Source organism: Brassica napus, chromosome C1, assembly GCF_020379485.1.
Source record: "Brassica napus cultivar Da-Ae chromosome C1, Da-Ae, whole genome shotgun sequence".
Taxonomy (NCBI): Eukaryota; Viridiplantae; Streptophyta; class Magnoliopsida; order Brassicales; family Brassicaceae; genus Brassica; species Brassica napus.
In genome coordinates, this window is record NC_063444.1 from 23,158,438 (window position 1) to 23,171,440 (window position 13,003).

General features: G+C 39.5%; 1 protein-coding gene across 1 annotated transcript; it reads left to right on the forward strand.

Moving 5' to 3' along the window:
* The first annotated feature begins 9,477 nt into the window (after positions 1–9,477).
* On the forward strand, positions 9,478–11,551 carry LOC111202323 (fasciclin-like arabinogalactan protein 2). The gene has a single exon (XM_022695030.2). The coding sequence runs from the start codon at positions 9,960–9,962 to the stop codon at positions 11,163–11,165; it is 1,206 nt and encodes a 401-aa protein (XP_022550751.1). The 5' UTR covers positions 9,478–9,959; the 3' UTR covers positions 11,166–11,551.
* Positions 11,552–13,003: the final 1,452 nt, after the last annotated feature.

Here is a 13,003-nt window from a genome sequence, read left to right on the forward strand (position 1 = left end):
CTTCCCTAAAAACAATCACTACAAGAAAACATATTTTTTACTAGGGCAGTATTCGTTGTAAATTCGTCGTAAACGGGGTGTTACGACGAATTAACGTCAAAAGACGTTTCGTTGTTAAACGTCCGTCGTAACGGAGGTTTCGTCGTAAACGACTCGTTACGTTTACGACGAAATATATTCCTCGTAAAGCGCAGGGAAAGGATTCGTCGTAAACGCCACGTAAGACTTCGTCGTAAAGCCCACGTAATTATTTCGACGTAAAGCAAACGTAAATACTTTCGTTGTAAATCACTCGTAAACATTTCGATGTAAAATCCTCGTAAATATTTCGATGTTAATCACTCGTAAACATTCGATGTAAACTCCATGTAATGTTTACGAGGAGTTTACATAGTTTCTTATTATATTATTATTAATTAGTATATAATAGATTTTAATTTATATTTAATATTCAGAATTTAAAATAATTTAAATTTTAAAACAAAATATGAAATTGGAAAACATATTTTTAAAAAGTCATACAATAATATTTAAATTCATAATACAAACAGAAAAAAAAAACTACATATTGTCGAAGTAGTTGGTGGGGTTGCTCGGCTGTTGACGGGTTGGATCGGACTCTCGGGGATCTCGTGGTGGCATTCCAAGAGCGGCTTGTCTCTCACTCAACATTCTCTGCATAACCGGGTTTCCCACGGCCATCACGTCTAGCAAATCCTCAAGAGAGTCTAAACGAACCTGCTGGCTATCCATTTGAGCCTTCTGGCTATCCATTTGAGCCTTCATCTGAGCAGTCTCTTCATCCCGTCTCGAAGTGTATGACGAAGTTGTCCTTGCAACTTCGTTAACAGAGCCTATACCGACTATCCGTCCCTTCTTTTTAGGAGCCACCTATAAAATCAAAACATATATTAATATAGTTAATTATGTTAAAATATTTAAAATAATGTAAACTAAAATTTTAAGTTACCTCTTCGAAGATTCTGTCGACCTCTTGGGTGGACAATGTGACTGGTAATCCATCGGGAGACTCCTGGGTTAGTTGCGTCTTCCGTTCTTCAATCCGACCAGCCACTGTTCGGAAGAGTTTCTCAGATGCAGAATCCACAAAAACTTCGTCGGATGTGGCGTGAGTCATCTTGAATAGGTCAGACAGAGAGGGTAAGACTCCCGTCTTCTCGAACTACAAAAAAAAAATTAAATTAAATATTATAAATTATATTAAGTGAATATTTTAAAATATATATTTAAAATAAAACTTACAGCTTCTAGAAGCCGAGCACGAATTGGCCTTTCTGATCGAAGAGGGGTCCTCCCAATAGGCGATGAGGCCATCCCACACATCCGTCGTGAGCTCAGTGGGCTTTCCCTCATACCCGTAGATCTCCCACTTGTCCTTCCAATCAGAGACTGTGTTGCAGAGGCGTATGTTTGCCTTTGCAACGAATTCCGCCTTCACCCTCTCGGTGATTCCCAAATACCAATGCCACTTTTTGCCGAAACATAAAAATTTTGAAAAAATTACAATTAATAATAAATATTAAAAATATATATATATATATATATTTAAAAGTGAAAATTTAATTAAATTTAAAAATCTTACCGCAAAACATTTAAACCACGTGATCTTAACGTGATTTGGTGTCTTGCTCCAGTTCGGGTATGTCCCGTCGTAGTAACCCTTAATCGTCGCCGAAACGCTCCGGCTAACACAGTTGTTAGCCCCAAACCTGAAAAAAAAAACAATTTAACCGTTACAAAATAAAAATTAATTAAATTTTAAAGTAATAAAAATTAATAACTTACCAATAAGTTCCTCTGGGTCTATCGGGGTCTAGAACATCCAAACCCTCCCGTCCAGGCTGGGCAAGCAAATCCTCCACCGTATATCTCGCGAAGGGAGCATATGAAGGCACACGCAAATCCGGATGAACTGCACCTTCTGGGACAGGCTCAGGTGCAGCCGCTGGAGGAGGAGGTGGAGGCATCTGCGGTGGAAGAGGAGGACTCGAAAAAACTCTCTGAGAAGCCTGAGAGTCTGGAACTGCATCGGAAGACGATGGACCGGAAGAATATGTACCGGAACCATCGCCAAACAACTGGGCATAGGTAGGTGCTGCTGGTTTCCTTCTAGGAGCCATCTAAAATTTTTTTTAATAAATTTAATCAATTATGACGACATAATTAAAAAATTATTCCGTTACCTAACTAATCACCTAAACTATAGGATTCCGTCATATAACTAATCACCTAAACTAATTATCTAAATAATCACCTAAACTAATTACCTAACTAATTAATAACCTAAACTAACTTTAAGGAAAAAAAAAAAGGAGGGAAGAGAATGTACCTTAGGGAGAGGAGAGGAGTTTAGGAGGAATGGACGAGGCAGCCTCGTCTCGGCGTCCCAATATATAAAAAATGTTTCCTCGTAAACGCGACGTAACATTACGAGGAAGTTACCAGACCCGCGTTTTTTTATTTACGACGAAGTTACCAGGCCCGCGTTTTTCGATTTACGAAGAAATTACGTCGAAACATCGGTTTACGACGAATTTACAAGGCCCACGTTTAAGACGAAGTTACCAGGCCCGCGTTTTTCCATTTACGACGAAATTACGTGGAAACATCGGTTTACGACGATTTTACAACGCTTAACCCTAAACACCGAGAATGAAATCCCTAAACCCCAAAGTCACATATCATCTAACATCATATCTCTTCTTCTCTACTACTTTGTGCTCTTTCTCCAACTTAAACTCTAAAACCCTAAAACTCCAAATATGTTTTTTAAAATTAACACAAAACATATTATATAAAACAACATTTGTTACACATACATTAGGATGGTAAAAAAACAATATTTCTTTAAACATACGTTACAATAGAGAAATACAACATCAGAGACATATATTACATCACTCTAAATCGTTTTCGTTCTCATCAATATTACATCACTATAAATCGTTTTCGTTCTCATCACTATCATTACAATCATCATCGTCGCTTCTCTCGAACTCGTCTTCACGTGCTTCATCTGTCACATCTTAATCAATGTATGAGATATATTACGTACCTGTGATTTTAACCACTTGACAAAGTGCTTATCTTTACGTGTGTCCACATCAGTTGCAGATATTCCTGGTATTGCTTCTTCAACTTGAGATACAAACATGCTGCAAATTAAACAAATAATCAAGTCATACATAATTAACTGCAATTCATATAATTAACATTCACAAAAATATTTACCTTTCAAAGTAACGGGTCACTGCATCCTCGCAGTTGAGCAGAATATAAGTGTGGGCACTATGTTTATCCTCTTCACATGACCACCATACTTCTTTCGTTTTACCACCAAACCGTGCAATTTCGCAGAAAATGTCAGGAACACCATCAATTGGATATGATGTCGGTACTCCACCATCATCATATCTTCTAGGAACTCTTTTCCTCGTACGAACAGTTGGAGCAAAGTAGTATGATGTGAAGTTAGATGTTTCGGCTGTCAAACTTTCCGCAACTATTGAACCTTCCACCTTTGCAAGATTTCTTGCTTTCCCCTTCAAATATTTCATCTGTCGCTCATACGGATACATCCATCCGTTGTGAACAGGTCCACGAAGCAATGCTTCATACGGTAGGTGGACAACTAGATGCTCCATGACGTCAAAAAATGAAGGAGGAAATATCTTCTCCAGGTTGCACAATATGATCGGAATGTTATGATGAAGTTGTTCGATGACTTCTTCCTTGAACGTACGTGTGCTGAGATCTCTGAAAAAAAGCGCCGATGGCTGTATATTGCAAAAGTAATCAAATTAATAACATTTCATAACATATGTATATATATTAACGTTTTATAATTACCTGCAAGTGCTTCATGGACATTTGCTGGAAGGAGCTCGGCAAAAGCAAATGGAAGTAGTCGTTGCATAAACACATGACAATCATGACTCTTCATTCCGGAGAACTTTTGACCTCGTTCAACACATCTTGACAGATTTGAAACATAACCATCAGGAAACTTAAGTTCTGATGCAACCTAGTCAAACAAGGTTGTTTTGGCTTCTGATGACAACCGGAAGATGGGAACAGGAACGTTTCCACTGCTCTTGATATGTAACTCACTTCTTGAGCAAATATCAGGTAAGTCCATCCTTGACTTTTTGTTATCTTTTGTCTTCCCAGGGACGTTAAGTAATGTATTCATGATGTTCTCAAAAAAGTTCTTCTCAATATGCATGACATCCAGATTGTGGCGTAAGAGAAGATCCTTCCAATAGGGTAGCTCCCAAAATATACTCTTCTTATGCCAATTGTGAGACACACCATATCCATCAGGCATATTTCCAGGAACATGCCAATTTCCTCCAACTTTAACTGTTTCCTGAGCTCCGTAATAATCAATGTCTGCTTCGATCTGCTGGCCGGTGAGATATGGAGGAGGACCGTCTCTGACAATTTTTTTGTGCCGAAACAATGTCTTATTTCTTCTGTACGGATGGGCAAGTGGAAGAAAGCGACGATGACAGTCAAACCAACAACTCTTCCTACCATTCTTCAGTTGAAAAGCATCCGTCGATCCAAGACAATATGACAAGATAATCTTCCATGTGTTTTCCAGCCAGACAACATCCCATAAGCAGGGAAATCACTTATCGTCCACAGCAGAACTGCTCGCATCGTAAAATTGTTTTTCAAGGAACAATCGTACGTCCTCACCCCTTCTGACCACAATTGCTTTAGCTCTTCTATCAACGGTTGAAGAAAAACATCAAGAGACCGTTTTGGATGCTTCGGCCCAGGGATAATATGGTCAAAAATAGAAATTCTTGTTCCATGCACATATCCGGCGGTAAATTGTACGGCGTAAGAATGACTGGCCACAAAGAATATTGTCTACCAGACATTCCAAATGGACTAAATCCATCGGTGCATAACCCAAGATAGACATTCCGAATATTTGTAGCAAAATCTGCGTGTACCTTGTTGAAATGTTTCCACGCTCTTGCGTCTGATGGATGTGCAACCTCACCATCTCTCTGGACATGTTCCGCATGCCACCTCATCGATGCAGCAGTCCTCTCAGATTGATATAATCTTTTCAATCTGTCTGTAATTGGTAGGTACCACATCCTTTGGTACGGTACCCTATTCCTCCCACGGCCTTGCGGTTTGAATCGTGGTTTTTTGCAGAATCGACACTCTTCTAACTTGTCATCTTCTTTCCAGTAAATCATGCAGTTGTGGATGTAAACATCAATCATCTCCGAAGGCAACCCAAGACTATAAACCAATTTCTGAATCTCATAATAAGATTCAGCAGACACGTTGTCTTCTGGCAAATACTCTTTAAACAACTCCGCCCATGCATCCATGCAATTCTCAGGTAAATTATGATCCGTTTTAATATTCATCATCCTAGCTGCTAGAGACAATTTAGAGAGACCTTCTCTACAACCAGTGTAGATTGGTTGATTTGCAGCATCTAGCATTTCATAAAACCTTTTTGCATCCAAATTAGGTTCTTCTACATTTCCAGTTCCATCAGCTATTGTTGTAGTTGTTTCTAAAAATGCATCACTAATCATATCTTGAACCCTATCATGACCTACCATCTGCTCATGATCTTGATGATAATTATATTCATTATGCAAATGATTCGGTTCTTCACTATGATGACCATCCTCAAAATTATTATTACTACTACTAGCTTCATTTCCCCCATAACCCTCTCCATGTTGATACCAAATGTAGTACTGTGGTGTAAATCCTCTGTTTACTAAATGCTTCCATACAGTTTCACTACGTGCAAATTTTGAATTCTTGCATTTCAGACAGGGGCAGAACATCTTACCGCTTTCCTGTGTGATCGGTGTACAGCCCGCCTGGTGCATGAATGTCTCTAGCCCGCTCAGAAATGCGTTCGTCACCCCCCCCCCCCCCCCCCCCCGTTGGAATCTTTGTGCAAATACATCCAACTCCGTAACTCGTAAATACTACCGCCACCGGCCATTTTTTTCTTAGATTTTTTTTTGAAATCTTTTTTTTTCTGATTTTTTTTTTCGGAATTTTTTTTCTCCCGTTTGTGTGTTGTGAGGAAGAGAGTTGTGGGAAATGACATATATATAGAGAAATTTTCGAGTTGGGTAGTTGAAATATAACAACGATTTTACAAGAAATATTTTACATGGATTTTACATGGTTTTAACATATTATTTACAACGACTTTACGACGAAATTAGGTAAGTTAAAGCACATTGAATACACGTTTTCACCTAAATATAACGGTAACATGCTTCGTTGTAATGTCGATGTAATGATTACGACGTATTTCTCATTCCACGTACATTCGTCGTAAACTTACATGGAGTTTACGACGAAATCAGTTCGTCGTAAATTTACATGGCGTTTACGACGAAAGTTATATTCCTCGTAATTTCGTTGTAAAGACCGTGTAAATTTACGACGAAATATTTTCGTCGTAAATGTTCGTTGTTACGGGTACGTTTTCTTGTAGTGAATGTTGCAGATTGGAAGGAGAAGTGGAGAGTTTTAGGGGATATGTCGCAACCCCTCTACATCAGAGATGACGTTTGGAAGGGCTTAAAGGCTTATTGGAATTTTTCTAAGTCTGTTTGGAATCTCTCAAGTGCTCTGCGTTTATGATGACTCGTGATGCTCAGGGCAATTTTCCCATACCCCCTACTTCTGGACAGATCCCACACGCCGGGAAAGCCCTTCAAATTGTAAGTCTTCTATATTTCTTCAATTTAAAAAAAATAATTAACTAAATGCTTTTGAATGCATGAAATTAATTAATTTAATTTGTTTTTGTAGGCGGCTCAAGAAAGAGCACCACCATCTCTTTTCCGGCTTTACAAGACGACACACCAGCTTTCTGATGTGATGTTTGTGCATCCTGAGGCAGAAAGGATCTACAACGATGTCGAGACTCGAATACAGGAGGTCCAGACACAACTGTCCCAACAAAATCCCGAAGCTGAACCGGTTCAGTTGTCTACCGTCGAACAAGACAAAATTTTTGAACATGTATAATTTTCAATCTTTTGAATATATTTTATGTACATTTTAATTTTTCAGTTTTATATATGTACTAATATTCATTTCATTAATTGAAGATTGTCCCGGAGAAAAGGGGACAAATGGTCGGGATCAGTACGGTTAACGATGTCCCGAGGGCAAGAGCTGAATATGCAGCGAGAATGCAGGATGATTCGCAGCTCCGAACAGATTTGACAGCTGCCAACAAAGTCATTTCGGAGCTCCGAGCAGACAACCAGGCCAACCGAACCCACATTAGGTTCATCGCGGGGATGTTCGATGTTCTTGCAGAGACAAACCCGGCTCTTGCAGCGATGTGGCAAAATGTACGTCCAACCATTAATCCCGATCCCACTCCGGAAGAGCAGGCGGATTTGGAGCAACGGTCCGTTCACCACAGTGCCGAGATCTTTGACGACATCAACCTTAATAATTAGATTTTCTTTCGGTTATGTATTAATGTTTTCTATTTTCGATATTATAACATTTTGGATGTTTTATGATATATTATATTTTTCTTTAGAATTTTCCAAATTTAAAAATATTTTAAAATTTCATCTCAATTTTTTAATATTTTAAATTTATAATTAATATTACAAATAAATATATTTTATATTATATTATATTATAATATACTACGTAATCTGGTCGTAAATATTACGACCAATTAACATTGAAATGCGATGTAATATAGTCGTAAATATTACGACATTTTAACAACAGTTGTCGATGTTTATTCGTTGTAATATTTACGATGACATAACGTCAAACTGTTACGTCCAATAAACGATTTCTGTAAAGGACGTAAAGTTAGTCTCCTTTACGACGAATTCTTTTACGTCTATATTACAACGACATGTGTCAGTCGTGAGGATTACGTCTCCTTTACGATGAATCGTCCACTACGACGAGCCGCTAATAACGATTTCGTATTCGTAGTTAGTTCGTCGTAATCAATGTATTACGACGACTTAACAACTACTTTTGTAGTCGTCAAGCCCATGTTTTCTTGTAGCTAGTGTACAAGTCAAACCCAGAAAAGAACTGCAAAACTTAACTCTCATAAGAACAGTTTTTTGAACTGTTTAAGAGCGCATAGTGATTCTCTCTAAATCTCCCCTTTTTTCTTTTTCATTCAATACGTATTTATGGAGCTCCTTCTTTCTTTCCTTGCTTTTGTAGTGATTGTGTCAGGAAGTTGTTCCGACAATCATCATTATACTTATTGCTCGAAGTTGCTGGCACAAGCTATGCTCGGCGGTAGACACATATTATTGATATCTTACTGCTACACTGCACATCCTTGTGTGGGGAGGTGTCTTTTCTACCTGGGTTGATTCGGCGATGGGCCTTTTGTTGATAATGGACTTCATTCTTCTGATCCAACTCGCAAAATGAGCTGAAGACCCACCATCCATCAATAAACAAAACAAAATTGACCTGGTTAAAGAGTTTGACTCTTGATGTTTTCTGTGAAAGTCTCTCACATTCTTATAAACATTATGTGGAAGGGAACTATTCATACATAATACATTGCATAGTTATCATAAATGATCATCGTCCACTTTTGGCTCAAAGGGATTACGTCGTTCCTAATATATTCAAGAAACATCCTATAAGCATCTTTAGCTTTCTGTAATGTACATCATAATCAGTGCCGGCTTTATACGTGTTTTTTTTGCACATGGTCTCGTTTTTTTCTTTAGTTTTTCTTTATATTTTGGGGTCCTTAATTTCTGTTTTTTCGTTAAAAAAGTCTACAATTTACAAAAATGATAAACTTAAGACTATATATGGTATAAAAGATTGATTATGCACAAGGCCCAAAAATATTTTGAGCCGGGCCTCATCATAATCTATCTTTGAATCACTCAGCTCAACACATTCTCAAGCTTGTGATCATGGCACTTCTGCTCTTGATAACTTCTTCTTGACACGCTCGGTGAGCGAGCTTGAGGGCAAGGGTTTATCAGATAAGTGACTTCTGTTTCTGGATACAATGAATAAGAACTCTTCAAACACAAAATCTATCCATGGTTGGCCAAATGACCAATCACTATTTGAAGTTTCTTTAGCAGGCGAATTGATTAGACACAAGTAATCATGTTTCTTAGAGTTTTGTTGTTCCTTCTCTTGCTCGCTTCTTCTATGGAGCGTATATCTACTACAAAGGTTACATTGAGATCAGTGTGCTGGAGTTTGAGGTTGAGTTGGATAATAAGAGAAAACTATTTGGGTATTGAACTTGTTTCCTTCTCTTTTGATTTACCTTGTTGGTTTTTTTGGCTTCTTCTTTTTCTTTTTGCGTTCATTTATGGATAAACTGGCGAAATGTTTGTAGACCAGTTCTTCAAATGTACACAAACCAACAATTCTGAACCATGTTTTGGTACAATGTGACAAATAAATAGTAGCATTAGACTGCATAATACATAAAATGTAAGTCAAGCCAACCAAATTAATATGGCTGAACCGGGAGCATTTGTAGTAACCGACAGTTAGCAGCTTATAAAGTTAACCGTCTTTCCCTTACAAAAGTACATTCTTCTGCAGCCGGTGTCTGAAATCATAGACTCGGAAAGTACATGGACGAGAATGTCTAGAAGGATTGTGAAAGTAACTGTCGGTGAAGTTGATCAAAAAGAAGAAGAAAAAAAAAAGTGTCGGTTTGTTGCGTACATATAAATATATAAATCGGACACCCCATGTTACTTTCAGACACAAACTTATGTGGGCATGTGGCCCCTCTTACCTGCTTCTGCGCTGTAAAATATCCGAGACAGCTTTGATTCTTATTATTATTAATCATATCTCTTATAATTATAGCATTTCTTTCTTCTTCATTGCTACCACACAACTCCACTAATCACCTAGCCGCCGACACTCCCAAAATGGCTTATCTCCGGCGAGCAGCCGCCGCATTGATTATTATTATGTTCCAACTCTTGTCTCTCTCAAACGCCCACAACATAACCAAAATCTTGGCCAAAAACCCTGACTTCTCCACTTTCAACCACTACCTCTCGGCCACCCATCTCGCCGACGAGATCAACCGCCGTCAAACTATCACCGTCTTGGCCGTTGACAACTCAGCAATGAACTCAATCCTCTCCAAAGGCTACTCACTCTACACCATCCGCAACATTCTCTCCCTCCACGTCCTCGTCGATTACTTCGGAGCCAAGAAGCTCCACCAGATCACAGACGGCTCCACCTCCACCGCGTCCATGTTCCAGTCCACCGGATCCGCCACGGGAACTTCCGGCTACGTCAACATCACCGACATCAAAGGCGGGAAAGTTGCTTTCGGTGTCCAAGACGACGACAGTCAACTCACGGCTCGCTACATCAAATCCATCTTCGAGAAGGCTTACAACATCTCCGTCCTTCACATCAGCCAAGTCTTGACCTCGCCGGAAGCAGAGGCTCCCACCGCGAGCCCTAGCGATCTCATCCTCACCACGATTCTCGAAAAGCAAGGATGCAAAGCTTTCTCCGACATGTTGAAAACCACCGGAGCCGACAAGACGTTTCAAGACACCGTCGACGGAGGCTTGACGGTGTTCTGTCCTTCCGACAGCGCCGTCGGGAAATTCGCGCCGAAGTTCAAAGCTCTCTCCGCGGCGAACAAGACGGCGTTGGTGTTGTACCACGGCATGCCGGTTTACCAGTCGTTGCAGATGCTTAGATCAGGTAACGGCGCTGTTAACACGTTGGCGACTGAGGGTAACAACAAGTTTGACTTCACGGTTCAGAACGACGGAGAGGAAGTGACGCTTGAGACGGACGTTGTGACGGCGAAGTTAACAGGGACGTTAAAGGACCAAGAGCCGTTGATTATTTACAAGATAGATAAAGTTTTGTTGCCGAGAGAGATCTATAAGGCCGTTAAGGCGTCTGCTCCAGCACCTAAATCAAGTAAGCATAAGCCTAAGAACGCGGAGGCTGATGAAGACGCTGACGGACCAAGCGCTGATGCTCCGTCAGATGATGACGGTGAGGTTGCTGATGATAAAAATGGTGCCGTTACGGTTACACGAAACAATGTTCTTGTGACGGCGATTGTGGGGCTCTGTTTTGGAGTTTGGCTCATGTGAGATGTTGTTGGTTACATGTGGTTGGGAATCTTGTTTTCTCGATTTTCTTGTTTTTGATCTTTCTTGATTTTCTTGTGGGACAATGAATTCAATCATTAAATTCATTACTTGTTTAGTTATAAATCATTAAGTGGATGTCCCATAGCCAAAACCAAGACAAGGCCCAGCCGTGTCCAAGAGGAGAGAGAATCGGCGTCCAAGAGGAGAGAGAGTCGGCCTATCCCTTGGCCGACTTTAGACTTAGGACGTTTTCTATTTATCTGTTTTAGATCTTTTCCTATTTCATGTTGTATTAGGTTTCGGATAATTTTCTTTTTTCTATACTTTGTAATCCTTATATAAAGAACCTCTATTGTTCATTAATAATACACAGACAATTCCCCATTCTTTTACAACACGTTATCAGCACGATCGTCTCTAGATCCCTGAGACAAATCGAAACCTCTCAACCCTAAAAGCCAAAACCGGCGACCACACCTAAAACCATAATCACGTTCTTAGTTCAATCAAGAACTCAGTTGATCCCTCTTGAATCCTAGACATTCTCAGATCACGTTCTCAGCTCAGAAGAACCGTCCATCTCGCGATCGATACCCGAAGACGCGATCACACCCGAGACGACCCGATCTCCGCGCAGCTCGCAGCCGAGACGCCTCCAGCCCGCGATCGTCCCATCCGCGACCCGATTGCATCCGTTCGTCCTCTCTCTCTCTCTCTAAAGGTGGTCCGGTTCTAAACCCCTACAAACAAAGGTATAACTTAATCTGAGAACCTAGATTGATCAGAAACCCTAATCCATTAATATGGAAACTTTGATCTTGATCAAAACCCTAAAACCTACAAGATTAAAATCGGCAATCTCTTAACTAGAAATATAGAAATCGATTCCTTAGAACTTAAATTGATTGTTCCTGATTTGATTTTCGAGAAACCCTAATTTAGGAATCGAAACCCTAAACCCTAAAGGACTGAATTCAATTTTAATTGATTGAATTGTTTGTTGAATTGAGGTTTTAGGATTGTTAGATTGATTGAAGTAATCTGATCTAGAAATTGAATCCTAAAGGCCTTGAAACCTTTAATTAAAACCGGCAGCCTTAGTTTTAAAAGTAGAAACCCTAAATTCATAAACTGCTAAGGTTGTTTGCATTACATATGAATTTGAATTGAATTGCATTCGTATTGTTTAATGAAATCGACTAGCATATAGAAACATACGAATTCGAATCTGATTGCATTGAAATTTCATATGTGTGGCCTTAATCTCCCTGGTACATGTAGAATCATATATTAGGACTGTTCGCACCATGGTCAATTTAGATTTACATGTCAGATCCTATTGCTTGACTACATGGCCGTGTGGCTTGTTTGTTCGCACCATGGTCGATTAGATTGATTGTTTTCTCATAGATGCGTAAGACAAGTTTGTGGCCGAGCTTGTTATACCATGCGGCCACATGATCACATTGTGAACCTAAATTGAAATGATAATGTGATTCAGATGTCGAAAATCTCAAATAGAGACTATGCAGCCCTTAATCTCTCCGGAGATAACTACTTACAGTGGGCGCTAGATACAAAGATCAGCTTAAGGTCAAAAGGACTTGGTGATACAATCATCAAGGACAACAATGAGACCGATAAGAATCGGTACAAGGCTATAAGTATTATACGCCATCACCTCATTGAAGGTCTAAAAGATCAGTACATTACGATGGAAAATCCACTAGAGCTTTGGGATGCTTTACAGCATAGATATGATCACCAGAAAACGGTGTTACTCCCAAAAGCTAGAAATGACTGGAAGAATCTAAGATTCATGGATTATAAGTCAGTGG

Bases quoted from the DNA above. Each gene is read 5' to 3' on its own strand.
- LOC111202323 (XM_022695030.2), top strand. From the start codon at position 9,960: ATGGCTTATCTCCGGCGAGCAGCCGCCGCATTGATTATTATTATGTTC.